The 21,741-nt window shown below is 41.9% G+C and overlaps 1 protein-coding gene across 2 annotated transcripts in view; it reads right to left on the bottom strand.

Moving 5' to 3' along the window:
• KBTBD12 (kelch repeat and BTB domain containing 12) overlaps positions 1–21,168 on the bottom strand; it is a 28,743-nt gene extending 7,575 nt beyond the window's left edge. For both annotated transcript variants that reach the window (XR_011472252.1, XM_070421584.1), the window contains exons 1-4: positions 21,069–21,168; positions 15,710–16,891; positions 11,407–11,677; positions 9,955–10,105 (exon numbers count right to left, since the gene is read on the bottom strand). Coding sequence is in view for 1 of the 2 variants with exons in the window: in XM_070421584.1 (XP_070277685.1) it covers positions 9,955–10,105; positions 11,407–11,677; positions 15,710–16,779 (1,492 nt within the window). In the remaining variant the exon portion in view is untranslated. The remainder of the gene's footprint in view (positions 1–9,954; positions 10,106–11,406; positions 11,678–15,709; positions 16,892–21,068) is intronic.
• Between the last annotated feature and the right edge of the window lie 573 nt (positions 21,169–21,741).

Below are 21,741 nucleotides of genomic sequence, written 5' to 3'. Positions count from 1 at the left end.
GTTAACAATTACAAATACTACTCATTTAATAGAGTTGCTGTGAAGAATAAATTTTTAAAAAGCAAACAAATAAATGCAAAGTATAAGCACCATGCACAAGTATGATACATGTTCATTAAATAATAACTACTAATATTGTTATTACTCCCCTCACATGACATCATTTGGTATGAAGGGCTTTGTTTTTATTCAATTAGAATTTATATATTACTAGAGGCCCGGTGCACAAAAATTTGTGCACTCGGGGGGTAGAGGGGGTCCCTCAGCCCATCCTGTGCCCTCTTGCAGTCTGGGACCCCTCAGGAGATAATGACCTGCTGGCTTAGGCCTGCTCCCGGGTGGCAGAGGGCAGGACCAATCCTTAGGTGCAGCCCCTGGTCGGGCTCAGAGCAGGGCCGATTGGGGAGTTGGGGCGCTGCCCCCTGTCATGCACAGAGCAGGGCGGATCGGGAGGTTGCGATGCCACCCCTAGTCACGCTCAGGGTACAGCCGATTGGAGGGTGGGGCACCGCCCCCTGTCACACTCAAGGCAGGGTCGATAGGGAAGTTGTGGCGTCACCTCCTGTCACACACAGAGCAGGGCCGATCAGGGGGTTGGGGCGCTGCCCCCTGTCATGCACAGAGCAGGGCCCATCAGGGAGGTTGGGGCTCCGTACCCTGTCACACACAGAGCAGGGCCAATCAGGGAGTTGAGGAGCTCCCCCTGTCATGCACAGAGCAGGGCCGATCAGGGGGTTGAGGAGCTCCCCCCTGTCATGCACAGAGCAGGGCCGATCAGGGGGTTGAGGAGCTCCCCCTGTCACTAACAGAGTAGGGCCGATAGGGGAGTTGGGGCACTGCCCCCTGTCACACACAGAGCAGGGCGGATCAGGGGGTTGGGGTGCCGTCCTCTATCACCCACAGAGCAGGGCTGATCAGGGGTTTGGGGCACTGCACCCTGTCACACACAGAGCAGGGCCGATCAGGGGGTTAGGGCGCCACACCCTGTCATACACAGAGCCGCAGGGCGATCAGGGGGTTTGGGCGCTGCCCCCTGTCATGCTGATCCCGGTGCTGGGAGGCATATTACCCTTTTACTATATAGAATAGAGGCCTGGTGCACAGGTGGGGGCCAGCTGGTTTGCCCTGAAGGGTGTCCTGGATCAGGGTGGGGGTCCCCACTGGGGTGCCTGGCCAGTCTGGCTGAGGGGCTGAGGGCCATTTTCAGGCTGGCGGGTGACTGAAGCTCCCAACCACTCCTTTTTTTCTTTTTTATTCTGGGCCAGCTTTAGCTCTGAGGCCTCGGCTGCTGAAAACAGGTTTCTGGCCTTTGTTTACCTTCTGTATTTGATACAATGTTGTGGTCCAGCTGGCTGAAGCCTGGCTGACTAAAGCAGGTTTCTGGGGTTTTGTTTAGTTTCTATATTTGCAACAAAGTTGCTTAGAGTTGCAGCTGAGAGGCCGGCAAGTCAGGCGGGGAACGTTGGAGTCTGCAGTCACTGGAGCAAGCAAGCCTCCCTGTTCGCTTCAGTGCATGGCTGCCGGCCGCCATCTTGGCTGGCAGTTAATTTGCATATCGCCCTGATTAGCCAATGGGAAAGGTAGCGGATATATGGCCAATTACCATGTTTCTCTTTTATTAGATAGGATTAGTAGGAACTCATTCAAATAATGTTTTATTTTACAAAAGTTATCATTTATGATATCATTAATAAATAAAAAAGAAAATACTAAACAAAGAAATCAATGGGCCTGAAAGAGCCATGTATGCAAATAAATGGAGGCTATCATGGCAGGTACCTTAAAAGAGATACAATTAGACTCAGAAGTCCAGAGGCTATAATAAGTAACAGAAATGGCATGTGCATAAGTATGACTTTAAGTACAACCCGCAATGAGAAAAGTACTTGCGTAAGAATTTCCAATAGACTGTAATAATAATAATACAAGTTTGTAGGCGATCTTTTTGTTCTCTCCTCCAAAGTCCCACAGTGAAAGTTCTTAAATGTCAGGACCATATTTCCTGACCTGAAATATGGCCCCTGAGACAAATAAATTCCTTGGAAGGAGAGACACTCCTGTACTTGCAGACACTCTTCTCATCAGTGACCTCATTCCATGCATACCCAATTACCTGATATCCCTGATCTACATGATCAATTCAAAAGACTTTAAAGGGGTCTGGCCATTTTTGTTCAGTGGTTAGAGCATCAGCCCATGGAGCAAGAGGTTGCAGGTTCAATTCTCAGTCTAGGTTATGTATCTGGGTTGCAGGAGCCCCACCCTTGTTGGAGTGTGTGCAGGAGGCAACCGATGGATGTGTCTCTCTCACAGTGATGTTTCTCTCTCTCTCTCTCTCTCTCTCTACTCTTCCTCCTTTCCTTCCTCCTCCCCCTCCCCCCTCCTCCTCCTCCTCCTCCCTCCTTCCCTTCCACTCTCTCTAAGAAAATCAATGGGAGAAAAATATCCTCGGGTGAGAATTAACAACAAAATGGCTTTAAAGTGCTGGCCTCCGGTTAAACTAGCTCTTTCCTGTAGAGAAGGCCCTAGAAGAGTCCTTGGTGCTTGGCTGTGTTGTTTACAGCAATATCAAAACCAAAACTAAGAACTGCCCTGATCTCATGGCACTTACTGAACACTGTTACTTAACACCTTTTATCTATCATTGCACTAGACTCGTCAGCTGGTATTTGCATCATCATCTGTGTTTTTTATCTTTCCTCAGCACTGCATCCTCAGGACCTAGTACAATGCCTGACACGTGTGTGTCTGGAACAAATGAAGGGGAAACTGAACTTTTCCTATGCTTTCTCAGTCTGTCCAAGTGGATGTATTTGTAAGCTCATTCAAGTCAAAGGCCACTTTTTACACATCTTGGATTTCACAGTGCCTGCCACACAGTGCTCAATGAACCCGAGGCTGCTGGGGACAGCTTGTTTCTGCCGTGGTTGGGACGTGTGCCAGGCATAAGCGGTGATGGAAGAGGACTTTGGAGGAAACCTTTCTTTTCTCTTTGCTGATGGAGGGTGGCCTGTTTCCTATCTCAATATGACTTTAGGGACGGAGGCTACCAACTCAGGAAGCTTTTAGCTACTTTCTCTCTTATCTTGCTGGATAAATAATTTAGCGCATTACAGTGCCAAGTCTGAGCCGCAGTGTTTCCAAGGAAGGGACATGCTTTCCTCAGTGAACTGCAGAGCTCTGCTCTTCATATTATAGCCACCGCAGAAGTATAAGTAAACAGGTGCAATGAAAGTTACTGGCAGTTAGGCCACAAACACTGAGCACCAACATTCTGAATGTAATTCAGAAGCTTCACATAAAAGCCCATTAGAAAAGCTCCCCCAACATAATGCATACAAAGAATGGGTATTCATCTCTTGGTTTTTTGATAATTAGCATGCTTGTCACTTTATTTTTCTGTTACTGGGTGTATTTAAATATAATGTCAGCCCTTACTCTACAAAACCAACCTTTTAAATATGTGCCTTCTTTTTTTTTTTTTAATACTCACCTGAGGATATGTTTTTATTGATTTTTAGAGAGAGGAAGGGAGAGAGAGAGAGAGAGACATCAATCAGTTGCCTCCCATATACACCTCGACTGGGATCAAACCTATGAATGTACCCTGACTGGGAATTGAACCTGCAACCTTTTGGTGTATGGAACTATGTTCCAATCAACTGAGCCACTCAGCCAGGGCTAAATATGTGCCCTTTTTATTTGGTTGGTAGATGGTTCTCATGAGCTACTCGAGGGCAACATGGGCTTACAGGGCGTTCTGTCCTTGTTCTGACCATTAATACCCAAACACATTCTCCCTTGCACTTGGATGTAATTCCACAGTCAAGTACACTTTCAGCAAGATGATTAACAGCAGACTTAATGAGCTTAAACTGGAGGTGAATCCTGATTAGATAAACAATCAAATAAAAGCATGATCTCTATTAATAAGTCAGCATCAGCACTACAAGAGAACTCTCTTGATGAGAAGAATCCTAGGGTAGGATCAGCACATCTTTAGAATTTTAATGAGGTACCTCCATATCTTTAATTTACCTGCTATCAGAACCTGAGCCTGACTTTATTCCAGAACAGAGAAATGAATAGAAATTACCTTTTAAAGTCATACCCAAATGGACTTCAAATGCAAAATGTATACCTTAGTGTTTTCCTGGTGTGTGTGATGGGTTACGGAAGAGAATATGCCTCCTCCTTATCATTTCTACGGAGATAAAGACCAGCTCTTCTTGTGTTTGGCTATTTTAGAGTCTTCCCCTTCTGTGGGGTGTGGGAGGAGATCTCTCCCCATGCAAAACCTGGCAGGGGAGCTGGCTGAGGGCAGGGGGGCGCTGTGCTTTTCTGACGTCTCCAAGGACTTGCCACCCACTGTGCTGCTTTGATGCCCTCTGACTGGAGGGTTGCTTTAGGTGGCAGCTTACCCTATTCTCCCCTGGGCTGCATCCGAAAGAGGAGCCGGATTTTGTAACCGTTCTGACAGGCTCCTAAAGTGGCTTACATTGCTACATATGCTTTAGAAACAAGCTTTAGAAAATATATTTACTGTTGTAGGCTCCCATGTGTCACGGAAAAAGCATGCAGGCTTTTTGGAAACAGACCCTGGTTCATATGCCTGTGTCACCACTTGCTAACTGGACAATGTTGGGCAATATAATTTCTCTAAGCCTCAATGCTCTCATCTATAAGTTAGGAATAATAATACCAATTTCATAAATTGTTGCAAAGATTAAATTATTAGTTAACTGTGTGTAAGAAACATGCCTCTGATTCATCTTCATAGAAAAGAAACAAAAAATAAAAAGAAAAGAAAAGGAAAGGAAAGGAAAGAAAAGAAAAGAAACAGCATAGGCCAGGGGGTTACTGAATTTCCCCAGAGCAAAGAGGATGTGGGGGGTGGGAAGAGGGTATGAGAGCTCTGCATGTGGCCCATAGCACACTTTCCAGAAAGATTCCCCTAAAGTCCGTGGTCGGCAAACTGCGGCTCGCGAGCCACATGCGGCTCTTTGGCCCCTTGAGTGTGGCTCTTCCTAAGCCTTAGGAGTACCCTAATTAAGTTAATAACAATGTACCTACCTATATAGTTTAAGTTTAAAAAATTTGGCTCTCAAAAGAAATTTCAATCATTGTACTGTTGATATTTGGCTCTGTTGACTAATGAGTTTGCTGACCACTGATCTGGATGAGCCACAACTGGGCTGACAGGGCACTTCAAGTCTCTGCCACGTGTCTGTTCCATGCCAGTAGGCTACCTCAGGAATGTCCTCATGGAGATGACAGAAACACAAGAAAGAGCAAGGCCTCTCGAGTTGTAGGCTTAGAAGCACCATACTTGCACTTCTGCTTCATTCTATTACCCAAAGCCAGGCACATGGTCAAGTCCAGAGACAGAGGCAGAGGACACTTCAAAGTTAAATGCGCAAGGGGGTGGATGCAGAGAGGGTAAAAGATCATGCAACCCATCAGCAAGACCTATCAATTCTACCTTGGAAATACTTTCCACACCTGTCCAATACTCCTTCTATCTTATTGCTACCACCACTTCAGTTCACCATGATCTCTCTTACCTATCACCACCTGACTGCTTTGTCCAAATCTTTCTTGTCCATTCCTTCTCAGACCATTCTCAATGTAGCAACGAGAATAAACTTAAAAAGAAAACCTGCTCTGACCACTCATTTAATTAAGTCTGCCAAATGGTTTCCTATTGTTCTCAGGATAAAGGTGAAAATCCTGACTAAGGCCTGAATTGTTTGCAATTGAGGGGTTATTTTAAAGCAAATGGATGAACCTGGTGAAAGGGAGAAAGAGAGTGAGGAGGGAGTGTGGGAAAGAGAGGCTTTGTAATGACTTCCATGTGAGGACAGCCTGGGAGCCCTTTCTCCAACCTCATCTCCTTCCATCCTTTCTTTCACTTTATGGTTGGAACACATCATAATTTCCCAACTTGTACACTATTTCAAGCCTCTGGGGTCTTACTTGGACTGCTCTGTGTCCAAGTAGAGTTCTTTATCCCTCCTTTTGGTACGGATTCAAAACCCTCTGCCTTTCTCCTTTCCTTCTTCTAGGGAAAAAGAAGAGAGGAGAGGAGTGCAGATTGGTTTGGCTCAGTGGATAGAGCGTCGGCCTGCGGACTGTAGGGTCCCAAGTTCGGTTCCGGGCGAGGCCGAGGGCGAGGCCGAGGGCGAGGCCGAGGGCGAGGCCGAGGGCGAGGCCGAGGACGTTTTTAGCAAAGGCTAAATACGTTAGTAACAATGTACCTAGCTATATAGTTTAAGTTTAAAAAATTTGGCTCTCAAAAGAAATTTCAATCGTTGTACTGTTGATATTTGGCTCTGTTGACTAATGAGTTTGCCGACCACTGCCCTAAACAAAGGGAGGTGGAGGTCTCAGCTAGAAATGTCTCAGCCCAAAGTTTTAATGGCCCAATGGAAGATAGCAAGACCTAGGCGAAGTGTGAGGAAACCGGTGATCTCATAGGATGCAGCCAATGAGGAACCGGAGGAGGGACTAAATAAAATAGGCTATGTTCCCCGCCCCACGTGTGTGCCTTACCCTGATGCCGGCTCTCAAGAATGTTATTAAAAGTCTCATTTTCGCCCTGTTTCTGTTTCCTAGTCCGCCATTTGAAATTTGGACAGGTGAGCCGTTTCTCACACTATCTAAAGGTAGAGAAGGGTAAGGAAGAACTTACAATTGCTGGATACCTATTCACAAGTATCACTATAAGAATTTTATTTATTCTCATGTACTGCATATAAGCAAAATGGCTAGCATACTAGCTACTCAATAATGTTAATTCGCTCTCCTTCACATTCTAGCATGTTGCGTAAGTAAATAAGTGTTTACTGATGTTGCCGAAATCTTACCTTTGCTGACTCTCAGTTTAATTATTTGCTGTGTCTGTAATTGATGACTTACTGATCAACTTTCTCTCAAGGTTGGATAGAAGGTCAAAGGGCTAATAAGCTGAGCCTTCCTTTCAGCCTTCAAGTGGGGAGAAAAGCTCCCTGCCTGTGAGGCAGAGGAACGCATTCAGTTATAAACAGGCGAGAGAGGTAGGAGTTGTCAGGTGCCATCATACGAGGTAGAAAGGGACTTTGCATTCTGTCAGCTTCCAGGAGTGAAGCTGGCCCACACTTCTGAGGGGCTGGGCACTTTTTGATGCGCATGTTAAATACAGCCTATTCACGGCTAATATAATGCATACAATGGTGCTGCTTTGATGCCCTCTGACTTGAGTTTTCTATTCTCTGACTTTTTTCTACTCGCATCTTGGAGCCTACGCCCCTAAAAGACATGAACCTCGCTTCTTGTCCCTTTCTTAGTCTAACACAGGGTTCTTGGGTATTTTCAGGACAGCATTGAAAGTGGGCTTATTGCTTGCTTTTTACAAATTCTGGGTCTGCCAGGCAATGCTAATCTGTATTCAGGTGTCTTGGGCTCACAGAGCCTGGGCTGATGGTCCTCACTGGCATTCAGGCCATTCTCTTCACCTGCTCACCCTTTACTGTCTTTTGCCAGTTTTTTTCTCTCCGGGCTAAGGAAAAAACACGAACGTCTCTCTGCATTTTGATGGCTCCTCAAAAGAGATTATCATGAAAATCAAATAAAAGAACTAACAGGGAAGACCAAGTTCCATTTGTTAAAGCTTGACTATGCTTGGTTTTGGAGGGAAAATCAAATGTTTGAAGCATCTACATTTCCACTGGAATTGAAAATACATTTCAAATGAAAATATAGCACTCAGCACTGAGTCCTGGGTACCAGATAAGCTGCAATTACAAAATTTCTGTCCCATCTGGTTCTGAATAACTCCTGGGCTTTTTGTGTTGACCTAGTATTGGGCCTCAGTGAGTTTCAATGTGCAAGTCAAGTCTGGGCCTTACTCTGTCAGTTCTTCCAAACCCTTTTCTTTTCAATATGTTTTTATTGATTTTTAGAGAGAGAAGGGAAAGGGAGAGAGAGAAACATCAATGAGAGAGGGAGACATCAATAGGCTGCCTCCTACATGCCCCCTACTGGGGATTGAGCCCATAACCTTTCTGAAATCAATTAAAAAAAACCAACTTTTAAAAAGCCATACATTTTTAGGAAAGAAACACTGCCTTTAATTAAAGTGCCAACTTTCACACTAGCAAATAAAATCTTCTTGGTCAGTCACTAGAATTAGAGTCATTAGAATTCTTTTCACCTTTGATTTGTTCTTTATATCCTCACCTCACCAATCTTCCTAAGACATTCTTTAATCATCTTGCTTCTGTAGTTTCTCATTGATTTCTATTATCCTCTTAATTCTTTATCCATAAGCCTTGAAAACCTGGTTCTCAGTTCACCTATACAACTCTCTATCTCTCACAGCTACCTGCCCCTGTGGGCTCATTTTCTCACTCTCTTTTCATCCTTACTCTTACCACCTTCATTCTTACCTCCAAACTTCTGCTTTTGCCATTGTCCCTACTTATTCTTTCCTGCCCTTCCTCATTACCTCCTTTCCTAGAGCACACTCTTTTCTCCATTTCACCTACCCAAAACTTACAGGCCCTTTAAAATCTACTTCCTTTCATTCCTTCAGTGGACATTTGTTCATGCCATAAAGTATAACCTCCAAAAAGATGTCTTTCCTCAGATAATTTACCAAAAGACACAATATCATTTTTATTCCACATCTAGCTTAGTTGTGACTCTACATCAGGGGGAAATCTCACTTTGGTTCAATTGATATATTACTTTTACCCCACTTTTGACTACCTCTAAATTTAACATAATTAGTAGATGAGCCCTTCACTCCCTTGAGTTATACATCCTAGGCAATTTATCCTAGTTTAAATATTGTTTCTCTGGGCCTATGACACAGCATATGGTTGTAACCAAGTAACAAATATATATCCAGAAGAAAAGATTATAATTACAAATGATTCTCATAACTGAGATAGTTATAAATTATATTACATAATGTTTTCATTCTTAAAATCGTAAAACTATTAATATTTGAGCACATTAATTATTTTGCCTCTTGCTGTGCAGACATCCAAGAAATAATGGCTTCTCTTAAGGAAAACAAACAAAAAACCTTAAAACTATTCAAATGCTTGGTTTTTTCTTTGTCATCTTCTTGCTATCCTTCTCTTCCCTAAGTTTTTTCCACTTGGCCATCAGTGCAGATAGAACAAAATAAAGAATTGGCATAGTTTTCCCCCAGTCCAGTCAGCCTCCTTACTTCAGTTTAATTCTTTCCCATACTTATGGGGGAAGGGAGAGAAGGTGTAAGAGGATGATGTTAGGAAAATGGAATGTGCTTAGAAGAGCAAAGGGCTTAATAATAAAAAAGGAAAAAAAACAACAACAAAAAACAAGGAGGAAGAATAGGGGGAATATATTGATGTTCTAGGATTGTTTGTGGGAATGAACCAGTCTTTCACCAACCCCTACTAGCTAGTATAAGACCACACATATTCAAGCAATAAGAAAAAATGCATTCAGATAAAAACTATTTTATAACATCTCTACAGAAATTAGGTAGGTGAGGCAAATGATGAAGATTGGCCTGATCTGTGGCCTTGTCTTACTTATGGTGGCTTTCTCTTCTGTTAGCACAGATAATCACATTTGGTTGCAAAAACTTACATTTCATCAGTTAAAGGTAGCCAAAGTCATTCCCATCTCAAAATATTTTTCCTGGTAGTATATATAAGGATGTATCACTACTAGTCTTACATTCCAAGGGACTTAAAAATTCCATAAAAATAATTTTGCATTCAATAAGTCAGTGGATTTTCATTTAATATTATCTGACTGTGCTCTAGAAAACAAGAAATAAAAGAAAAATGTTGGCTAGATAGGTACACATTTGAATTGGAATGCAAGAGGAAGGGAGAATATTTTGTTTTAACTGAGGCAAACTGCTGAGGGGAAAAAAACCCAATTATACTCTTTTAGCAATCTGCTTCTTCTTACCTAAGACATAAATCTCACTGTTGACTACAGCTGTACTGAATCGGTACTTAGAGTACTTCATGGGCGCCCGCTCTGTCCATTGATCTTGGCTGGGGTCATACTGAAACAGTTTGTTGCTTAATCGATCAGGTTCTTCATCAGGAAAATCCATCTGCATGAGATATGACAACCAATATAATAATACACCATTTAAAGATCTCTGTGAGTACATAAATGCAATTAATCTAATCAAATAGCCAAAGAGACAGAGGTTAAATAGTTATGAAAAAACTTAATTACAGATAACTTGTCAGGTATCAGCTGTGATTAAACCTGTACGTCTTTTTGATACAGAGCATGAAATTTAAAATGTAAAGTTTAAGTTTTTAAAATGAGCATGATATTCTATATACGTGGCAAAGGCCAAGCTGATGAAACAAATGCAAAGCGTCAGTTTTATCATGAAGCAAATATGGAGAAATAAGAAATTATATAGGCAAAAATAAATTCAATTATGTTATGTGGGTGGACGAGGAGTTAGTAAGATTAATTTCTATTAGAAAGACTAGATGGCCAGGGTAAAAGGCAGCTGGAGGGATACGATATTACTGTGAGAGCTCCAAGGCACCGCGAGGAACACCCAAGAGAAGATAAAGGACCGCACTGCGGTCACACTCGATTGACTTTTCAATTTTGGCTTGCCAACATTCCATGGGCCTTCAATACAAATAGTATTCTGATTTCTCTATCTGCTGATGCCCAACTAAGGCATACAGTGTTTAAAATGACAAAATACTTTGTGGAAACGAGCATTCTGGTTTCCCTCTTAGAGTAAGAATTTTAAATGTGGAAAAGACCTTAAAAAAAGTTCTTGCCTCGTGTCACACAGCAGTTACGCAGATAGTCCTGGGATGAGGCCTCAGCTTCTCTGCCTCCTCCTTAGATGCTCCCTACAGATAATCCCTCAACATAAGCGTCTTTCATTATTAGCAAGATGGGAAGCAGCATGAGGAATACAGCATGAGCCCAGTCAGTATGGCTCAGTGGTTGAGCGTTGATCTATTAACCAGGAGGTCACGGTTTGATTCCCAGTTAGGGCACATGCCTGGGTTGCGGGCTCGATCCCCAGTGTGGGATGTGCAGAAGGCAGCCAATCAATGATTCTTTCTCATCATTGATGTTTCTATCTCTCCCTCTCCTTTCCTCTCTGAAATCAATACAAATATATTTTAAAAAAAGAATACAGCATGAATACTGAATGAAGACATGTCAATGAATAACACACTTTAAAAATTCACTCTCCTAAACTGCTTTAATGCTTAAAATCTTAAGTTTAGTATTCTAGAAAATAAAAAATATTTTATAAAAAATGTAAGTCATACTCCTTTAGTATTCAACAACCACAACATTTTCCAACACAGCAGCCAGACTCAGCATAGCCATGCCACGTAGGCACATAGGAAATGCCGTAACCTGAGGGGTCCAGCCTCCAATCACATAAAGTCTGTTATTCACTGTCACTACAGCATGACAGGCCAATGGCAGTGGAAGGGGGGACACCCTTTTCCAACTGTCCCGGTCCACAGAGTACTTATCGACACAGTTTGTGATAAGATACTGGTTTTTAATTTTCATCTGTCCTCCTATAACATAGAGGTCATTGTGGACACTGCCCAGAGCATAGAGCTCTCGAAATTCAGCTGTGCATAACTTTTCCCAAAACCGGTTTCCTCGATCATGATACCTGTCAATTAACAGAGAGAGGAGTCAGGATTAGAGTCAACATGAAAACAACTTACCCGAGAAACACACTTAAGTTTCTTTTCCAACTAAAATAATATGATTTAGTTCTTCGAATTGGAAAGGGAAAACGAATCAATATAAGATAGTGATACAGGCTTTTTGGTTTTTTTTTTTTTTTTTTCCAAGGACTGATGAACAAAATATAATGTGCATAAAAACAACCACACCAACCTGCAGAATTTTAGGAAAAGTAATATATTGAAAAAGTACAGATACTCAGGACTAGCCTTCATTTCCTAAGTCTGGGGAAGAAAATCAAGAACAGTAAGAGGCCTAGCCAGTTTGGCTCAGTGGGTAGAGTGTAGGCCTGCAGACTGAAGGATCACAGTTTCTATTCTGGTCAAGGGCACTGACCTCGGTTGTAGGCTCAACACCCAGCCCTAGTGGGGGAGCATGCGAGAGGCAACCAGTCGATGTGTGTCTCTCTCACATTGATGTTTCTCTTTCTCTATCTCTCCCCTCCCTTCCACTCTCTCAAAAAATTAATGGAAAAATATCTCCTGGTGAGGATTAACACACATACAATAGGAAAGTCTTTCAGCAAACCATTTGTAACTTTGCCATAAGAGAATAAGAAGTAAAAATAAACACAAAAAAGTCTCTTCTATGGAATAGAAGTTTCAGTTTAGTACTACATTAAAGAAATAAGTTTTTGAGCAGAAAATCTGAAAATATCTCCATTCAATGACTTCTAATGAGATGATGTAGGATGTGTAGACTTTAAAGATTGTTCTCGTGGTTCTAACTGGCTTAGAACAGCATCAAGAGCTCCTGTGGGTGTATGGAAATCCGCCTGCAGGCGTCTGTTGGGCATTTAACATCTATTTTAATCCCCTAGATATGGTAATTTCAGTGATTTCTTCCATGAATAATTAAGTCAGCCTGAGAAAGATCTTGGGAGATAGGGACATTAGGATATATGATCTCTCAATACCTCCAGAAGTCCAACACATTAACTGATGATCTCTCTGTGTGTGTGTGTGTGTGTGTGTGCACGTGTGGAGCATTTTATCATGCCTCTTGATAGTGGTAAGTCCATCTTGATTTGGGACAGTCTAAGAAGGACAAAAGTACTTATGGGGACAGTGGGATAACATATGTGATATTAGATCTGTCCTAGAAAATGCAGAATGTATTCAAAGCTAAAACAAAACAAAACAACGAAAAAAGTAAAACATAGAAAATAGGAAAAAAGTTATTCTGTTTGGAAACAAAGAAAAAGTTTTATGTGTGTGTTCTATATGGAGTACAATTTTAACGTATGGACTACTGATTTTGCGTCAAATATTGACATTTGATCATATTTATAGGAGTTTTTCTCAATTGTTTTAGGTCAGCTCTTTCATTCTTCCCCAGAGATGACTTTTCACTTTAAGCCTGACAGATAAGTTGGAAGCTTATGCTCCTTTCTTAGAGGGTATGGCCAGCTTGTCCAAACTGAGCACAGACATTTACCAAGCCTCATGATAGCTGTCTTTTATGAAATTCTAGGTAGGAAACCAGAGCCCCTAGCATCACAGGTGAATCACTATTTTATTTTATTATTTTTAATATACTTTTTATTGTTGATAGTATTACAGATATCTCCTTTTCCCCTTCCCTTACACCCCCTCCCCCCGACTATTTTAAATTGTACTGGATTTTATAAGAAAAAGGAGGGCTACTGAAGTAAAGCCAATGAATGAATATACACGAAGAACTAAAAAATGCATTTTGGTTTACTGAGACATGATTCAAGAAAACTGGGCAAGAATGAAATACATCCCGTGAAGGTTGGGATGTACATGTTTGCTGGGCAACTTGCTAATCTTATTTTTAACATTTTGAACTGAAAATGGAGAGAGAAAATGCCCAGATAAAACTGTAAAATTTGGGAGCATTGAGATCTTGCTTCCCAGCAATTATCAGTTTGGGCTCAAATAAAATCATAAAAATAAAAAAAAAAACACACTAAAATTTATTAAGAAAAATGGGTAAGACATAAAGAAAATAATAGTGACAAAACATTCAATGTTCTCAGAGGTTGACAGTCTAAAAACAATACACAACCTCAGCTGTATATCAAAGTATGGGAAATAAGTAAAGGAGATGGAAAGGTATACGTTTTTGAAAAGAAATGACTGACTAGAGTATGAATCTGCTTCCTTTTTTAGTCAAAAAGAAATATATCTGCATGAAAATCTATGAACAATGGAGTACAAACAAATTGAAGCACATCTGGACAAAAATAAAAGGGATGAGAAACAGGGATAATATAGCAGGAATATCCCACAATTGATTTCTCATACATTTCACAAAATTGGTACTAAAGTGACCTTCAGTAGTGCTGTGAGGTTTTAACTATCCAGACAACTGCTGAAAGTATCATTTAAGCCCAAAGCAGTGCTTCAGACAGTTTCATTATTGAAGGAAATGAAGAGGGTAACTGATATTTTTACCCCAATTCTGACCAATGTGGAGGAATTGGTTGGTGATGGGAACCTGGTTGAGTTCAAGACAGATAGATAAGATAGACATATGCCGTAAGAAAGGAAGCAGGCTTTCAAAAAAGTTAAGAGGTAAGATGTTTGAGGATCAAAACAGAAACACATTTTGATAGGCTTGGACATTTATTAAAAGAACATATGTATATATGCATAACCCATGGACACAGATAATAGTGTGGGGAAGGCCTGGGGTGGAGCTGGGGCTGGGCAAAGGGGGCATCTGTAATACTGTCAACAATACATTTAAAAAAGTTCCAAGGGCGGTTTTGTGGACTATCTTGATCAGGAAGAAAAGGAGCCATTTAAAGGACCTGAGGCACTTTTAGCAAGAGACTCTCAAGTGGAAAGAAGTGAATCTTACCAAGACCAAATAATACAAGTGGCCTGGATCTATGAGACTCATGCTGGGGAAGCCAGAGCTTCCTCTTCCTGTAGGGACTGATATCCTGGCTCTTTAGTCGTTACCTGGTAATTCTGAAGAAGGCTGCCCCTTCTGCTCCGTGACATGCTCTGCCACAAGGGGCAGAGGTCCAGGTCACTTATCCAGGGCTCTGCATTCCCTCCCCTCTCTCTACTAAGGAGGAATGAAACACATCTCCGAAGGATGAATGTGAAAAAGGAACAGGTCTATAGCTGGAAACATTGAGTGCTTAGAGGCGACAGAAAGATAGCAGACCTCTTAATTCTTTCTTTGTCGAAACCTCACTGTCCAGAAGCATTACTTTCTGATGGAAAAGTCTTAACAAACCCTGGTAAGAGAGTAATGAGAGGAGAAAGATATTGAAGGAGAGCTTTACTGTCTAGTATGTATTCTATGTGCATATTTATTACTTACCCAGTTAGATGTAAGAACTGAATACTCACTGAATACTTGCCAAATGAATAGTAAACAAAAGTACATGTCCTCACATACAAGATCTAGATGATATGCTACTTCTTAGCAGACATTCTTGTTCCTCTTACAGTTCTAGGGTGGAAGCACTCTTACTTAGGCTACAAACATTTTATACTGTCGGAGGTTTAGGAAAGATCCACAAATTAAGGATACAGAATGGAAAGTGACATATAACTAGTAATTTTTGTTTGAGGAAAAAATTAGTACTCTGAAGCAGGAACTAAAATAAATCAGTTCAAAGGAGTCAGTAGAAATTAATTTTTCTTCTGGTTAAAAGTTATATCAAGCTCTTCAAAAACAAAGTATATTGATAAATAAGGAAAGAATGAAAATATACAATGGAATCACAACATACATTTAACTTATGCAAATTCAACTATATGTTTTTAACAAATGGAGAGAAAAAGTTTTTTTTTGAGTATGGGTGATTTAACTATGAGTTTTACATATATGTAGAATGTATAATGACAGGACAATTTTGACTACATGATATTTAAGATGTGATCATTCTTTCAGTAGTATTTTCTGCCACTGTTGCTAATGTCAAAGCAAGATAATGAAAACAAACATGAATATAGTGCTAGATACAAACCTATAGATTTCAACATTCTTGTTCTTTTGTCTGGAGAGTTTAGAGGCACTTGCTTCTCCAGCCACAATTACAGCATTGTTTTCCATGACAACACCAGTGCACACAGTTCCTAAACCCTCCCCATACTTGGGAGAGGAGATAAAGTAGGTCTTCCGTGATGCAGGGTCATAACAAAAACTGGCATCCCCATAGTTCCTACGCCTGGACTTGATTCCTGAAGAATTATTGCCAATGCAAAGCAAAAGACTAGTCGTCTCCATGCCGTAGCGAAGGTTTAGAGGGTGTTGTTGGGGTGTCTTGAAGGCTTTGAATGTGTTTTGAATGATGTCAATGCAATTGGCATCACATAGAAGCATCGTGTTCCTCTTTAGGGCTTGTCTTAAGAAAGAAGGATTTATAAGCTCCAATCTGACTTGCTTCAAAAGCTCAACAAGATGCTCTTTGCGCAATTCTTGGTTATGATTTACCCACCTCAGAACTAAGTCCAGAATGCTCTCCTCTCTGGAAATGTTAAGGTCATCTGATTTAATAAGCGTCAGAAACTGGTGCACTTCAAGTTCGAGTATCTCTTCATGTAAGCTCACCTCCGCAAAGTGCTGATATAAATATTTCTTCGATTGATCAGATAAATCTTCAGCTCCAATCTGCTTTGCAAAATAATAGATACCTACACAGTTGGAGGCATCCATGTGGTCCATCATATATTTTTGACACACACTAAAGACTTCTTCCATCTGCATAAAGTAGGCCGCCATAGCTACAGTTTGTACATTGGAATTATTGATCTCCAATGCTGCACTGTACATATAATTTAATATAACTGACACGCTTTCTGCTGTGATGTCATAGAGTACCACTTCTCTCTGAGTACATTCAACTAGTCCACAGGTGAACATGGCTTTGAAATAAGGACTAAAGGCAGCCAGGACCAATCTGTGGCAAGGAAATCTCTCTCCTTCTGCTATGAGTACTACATCGACCATTTCTGCTAATTCTTTCATGTGCTTAATTTTATTCAGTAAATTCAAGCCATGTTGGCATTTTTCTTTCCCCTCAAGTCTGAACTCCATGATACACTCTCCCGTGTTTCAAAGTAAGTCGTCTTTAAATTTAGCTTGATTCTTGAGGGGCTATTTGCATGTCTGATTACTCACAAAGCAACAGAGATGTCTTTTAACATTCCTGAGGGAAAGAAAAAGAAGCAGTTTTCCTCTAAGAAAAAAGTCTCTATAATATTAAAAATGCAGCATTAGTTCTAAGAAGCATTTATAAATAAATATTATTCATTCCAAACAGAATAGTTTAACTTTAAGATATCTACTTTTTCATACCTAAACATAATGTCAATTGTATAAACAGTAAATTTGTATTTTCCTAACCAGCAGCAGAGACTTTTCTAGGGGGCCTGGCAAGTCCTCCCTCCCATGGTGAATGAAGACAGAAGCCATAAGATGGGCACATTTTGCAGTTCCACTTCCAGTTACCAAATACAGCTGCCCTCCCTGCAGGCAGTGGGTACAGAGCAGCGGTTCTCAACCTTCTGGCCCTTTAAATACAGTTCCTCATGTTGTGACCCAACCATAAAATTATTTTCGTTGCTACTTCATAACTGTCATGTTGCTACTGTTATGAATCGTAATGTAAATATCTGATATGCAGGATGGTCTTAGGCGACCCCTGTGAAAGGGTCGTTTGACCGCCAAAGGGGTCGCGACCCACAGGTTGAGAACCGCTGGTACAGAGGCCTGAGGTAACATTCTCTCTGACGAGATGCAACATCACCTGAAATGTTATGTGCATCTCCCCAAAATGCACCCAAATGTTAACATGGCCGCTTCACAGAGTCACAACAGGGGCCATGGAGTATGGCTGAAAGAAAAAAGAAAAGTCCCCTAAAGTTCTGCTCAAAACGTTGCTGTGGGGCAAACCATTCAATACAGATGCCTTGGAAAGCACAACCCAATATCTGCTGATTTGAGACTTCACAACACTCGAAACTTACATCCAAATCACCCTATACTTAGAAAAGGCAAAAAGTCATTAGGTTTCTCTCTCCTTCCTCCTTACTCAGCGTTTCTTTGTTCCCTTTTTTTATAGTAGCAGAGACCGCATCATTTCTCAACTTAAAGGGCACTCGTCTAATGAAAAGTCTCGCGAAGCTAGATGTCTCATCTCCATCTTCCCCAGGGAAGTGGAAACAGCTGTTTCAAGGAAGTGACTGCGCAGATTTGATTTATGAAGGAGATTCCTCGAGTCAGTAACCTTAACGTGAGGAGGGGATCTTAAATATCTGTCGTCCTTTCTAGTTTGTACTTGGCTATAAGTTGCATGCAATAAGAATAAACATTCATGGCAGAAAAGCCAGTACTAAGAGGTTAAGAAAGAAGGGGAGGTGATAATTTCAACAACGGGAACACAACATTGGCAGCTGTGAATTTTATACATTTTCTAAATCTCTGTGATCCTGGAAAGAGTTAGAAATCTCATGTGTCTCAATAAGGCATGGCATTATTTTCAGTGCGAAATTAAAGTTCTTTTCAGGAAACAAGTGTTAAGCATGATAGGAATGTTTAATTATATAATGGCAACTATAAGACCTATAAAAAGGAATTATAACAACTAGCCAGAATCTGTATACTTGAAATAGGAATAAAACCCTTCTTGCCAGATTTTCTGGCATTAATAGCTCAGTTTTATTTCATTAGGAGCTTAAGACTTTATTTTCGAGGATTTGCAGGTTAAAAGAGTCATTATATTTCTGAACTCTTCTATAACACCTTATGACTAGCCTAAATCATATTATGTAGGCTACATTATATATAAGAACATCAATCAACTTTACAGATAATAGTTGTTACTTTAAGTTGAAAAAGCATAAAAGCTTTCTTATAAGAAAATACATATTTAAGCATTTTTAGTATGGCATTGATGTACAAGACTCCTTCAGAGGATATCGACATTAACAATGCTGGAAGGTCAAGTGCAGCTTCCAGAACGATCACTAGATCTAATATGCTGCAGGCAATTCAGACTCATAGTTCCTAAAGCGTTGATCTTGATGTCGCTAGGACAGAAGTGAGTTGCTGAGGACCCAAATGATATGACTAAACCCCTAGGATTTCATGTCTTTTTTTAAAAAAATGTTTTTATTGACTTCAAAGGGAAGAAGGGAGAGGGATAGAGAGAGAGAAACATCAATGATGAGAGAATCATTGATTGGCTGCCTCCTGCACACTCTCCCCACCCCCCACCCTCCACCCCCCCAACCGGGATCGAGCCCAAAACCCAGGCATGTGCCCTGACCCGGAATTGAACTATAATTGCAATAGGTGACCTGGTTCATAGGTCAATGCTCAATCACTGAGCCACACCAGCTGGGTGGATTTCATATCTTTAAGGCAGGAACCAAACCATCCTTGTCAAACATTTTGAAATAGGGCTATTTTAATAAAAACACAGATGGCGTTAGTTTCAAAGAGAGGTTAAGAATAGAACAATAACTAGCACATTTCCTGCTTGTTTTCTTATAAACACATTATACATAATATCTTATAAACGACTTCATAGTGGACAATGTTGGGTTTCCTCCAGCATCCAACTTGCCTGCATTTGGTGAAATTGGGGTGGGATTGACTCCCATCTCCCTCACCACTGGGATTGGTTCAGGGATAGGTGTAAGATCTGAGATTGGCCTAATCAGAGTGTAGTTCAGGTCTCTGGTTCATCAGCTGGGGGTGTCCATGTGCTATGCAGAGGAGAGGTCTGGAACTGCTACAGCCATATTGTCATAAGCCAGTACCAGGGCAATATGGGGAAGAAGCAGCGAATCCAGGGCAATGGAGTTTGAAACATGCCTTGTATCTGTATTTTTCAGTTTTGAGGGACGAGCCATTCCCTTTATTGTTTAAGCTAGTTTGAACTGACATTGCTGTTATTGGCACTCAAGAGTCCTTATGAGTATATGTGGTAAATGTAAAAATATCAAGAAAAGGTTGAGTAAGGTACTTGCAACTATAATTTTATAAATTTCCACTTCTGTTATATTATTATACTTTCTATTATTACACTGTCAAGTAAAAGAACCACAGAAACCTCTACTTATCATCATTTCTCCTTAATAGAAGGCAACAACACTAAGACACTCTTCTGTGTTTACCTCTTTTCATTAAATGGCCACATTACACAGGTGCAAGAACTGAGCCTTGAACCCAATTCTATCTGACTCCAGGCAGGGCACATGACTGGGCTGTGCTCAATCCCTGATAGGGGGCATGCTAGGTCTATGTTCTACTCTCACAACGATGCTTCTCTTACTCTCTCCCTCCCCCTTCCTCTCTGAAAATCAATAAAAATATTTTTAGCCCTAGCTGGTTTGGCTCAGTGGATAGAGCATTGGCCTGCAGACTGAGGATCCCGGGTGCAATTCTGGTTAGGGCACATGTCTGGGTTGCAGGCTCGATTCCCAGTAGGGAGCATGCAGGAGGCAGCCAATCAATGATTCTCTCTCATTATTGATGCTTCTATCTCTCTCTCCCTCTCTCTTCCTCTCTGAAATCCACAAAAATATATTTAAAACAACAACAACAACAAAATATATTTTTAACAAAGAGAAAATAATGGACAATATGGCAACAGGGGGCCCTTCATTCCCATGGCAACTACAATGTGCAGGACTTGAGTAGCCAGTTGCCGCCTCTCAGGTGCACATCTAATCACGTGCACTACCCTAAATGCACTCTGAGTCTCCCACTGGTATGGACAAATGGCTGATTCATTTAATAGGAATAGTCATCCCCACACTGGGCATTTAATAAAGGCCAGGAGATAAGACAGGCTTCTTTCTTCTTTCCTTGAGGAGTCCACAGTGTTTTGCATTCTCACCGTGCTTTATACTTTTTAAAGAGCTTAAAGATGCTTTATAGCTCATTAGTTCTGCTAAAGAATCCTGGGGTGGGGGTGGGGTGCACGGCAATTATATTCGTGGCTTTAAAGTTAAGAGAGTTGCCCGGGGATACTTCGATGTTTATTGAAAAATTTTCAAGTGCCAGGCACTCTTCAGGGTTCTAGCAAGACAACCTGGAACAGAGTGAGGCTTGCTTCTCCTTTTCTGGAGCTTACAGTCTAGTAAGGGCGGCAAACGATCAAGCAGTTAATAGTCCAGAGAATGACAGCGCCATGAAGGCTACCAAACTGCATAATGTGACAGGGAGGGGAAGAGAGCCCGGCTGGGTGGAGGTGGTCTCGGGGAGGAGGCCTCTGCTGAGCTGGGCCCTGCTGGCCAGAGCTGGCCCAGGGCAACGCAAGCGAAGCGCTACACCAAGACAGGGCTCTAGGCGCCCCGTGTCCCGCACTCACTTACTTACGCGGGTGCTGCCCCTGCTTGGGGTTTGGCCCCCTGGCTCCCTCCTCAGAGGCCGCCCGGTGGCTGTCAGGACGCTCTGGAGTCTGGAGGGCGCGGGCCGAGGGCGCTGGCGGCTGGCGATGGGCCTGACGGACCGGCACCGCCTAATATGGGCCTGTGCGGCCGCGGAATAAATAGGCCGCTCAGGATGGGCACGGGACCAGGTACGCGCCCTGCCGAGGGCAGCGGAGGAGGGAGGGCGCAGGCAGGGCCTCTGAGGTGACAGCTGCGGGCCTCCGTGCCCGGAGGCGGGGACCACGTCCCCCAAGCCCGGAGCGGCTCTGCGCCCCGCGGGCTCCCCACCCCCCACCCCGACTCTCCAGCTCCCCAGGCCGCTCTGCTGCTGGGTCACCCGCGTGCCAGGGCCACTGAAGATCCGCCAGGAGGGGCCAAGGACACATTTCTAAAGAGAACCTGGAAGTCAGATTTTTAAAAATGACAAATCTACCCGTTTAATCTGTAAAAAAGAAAGAACTCTTACTATTTGCAACAGCATGAATGGACCTGGAGAGTATGAGGCTAAGCGAAATAAGCCAGGCAGAGAAAGACAAGTATCACATGATCTCACTCCTATGTGGAATTTAATGAACAAAATAAGCTGATGATAAAAAATAGACCCAGAGACACCTGG

This window comes from Myotis yumanensis, unplaced genomic scaffold, assembly GCF_028538775.1.
Source record: "Myotis yumanensis isolate MYYU_CA2020_CCGP unplaced genomic scaffold, mMyoYum1.0.hap1 SCAF_7, whole genome shotgun sequence".
NCBI classification, from domain to species: Eukaryota; Metazoa; Chordata; class Mammalia; order Chiroptera; family Vespertilionidae; genus Myotis; species Myotis yumanensis.
This window is presented reverse-complemented; position numbering and strand designations above follow the sequence as displayed.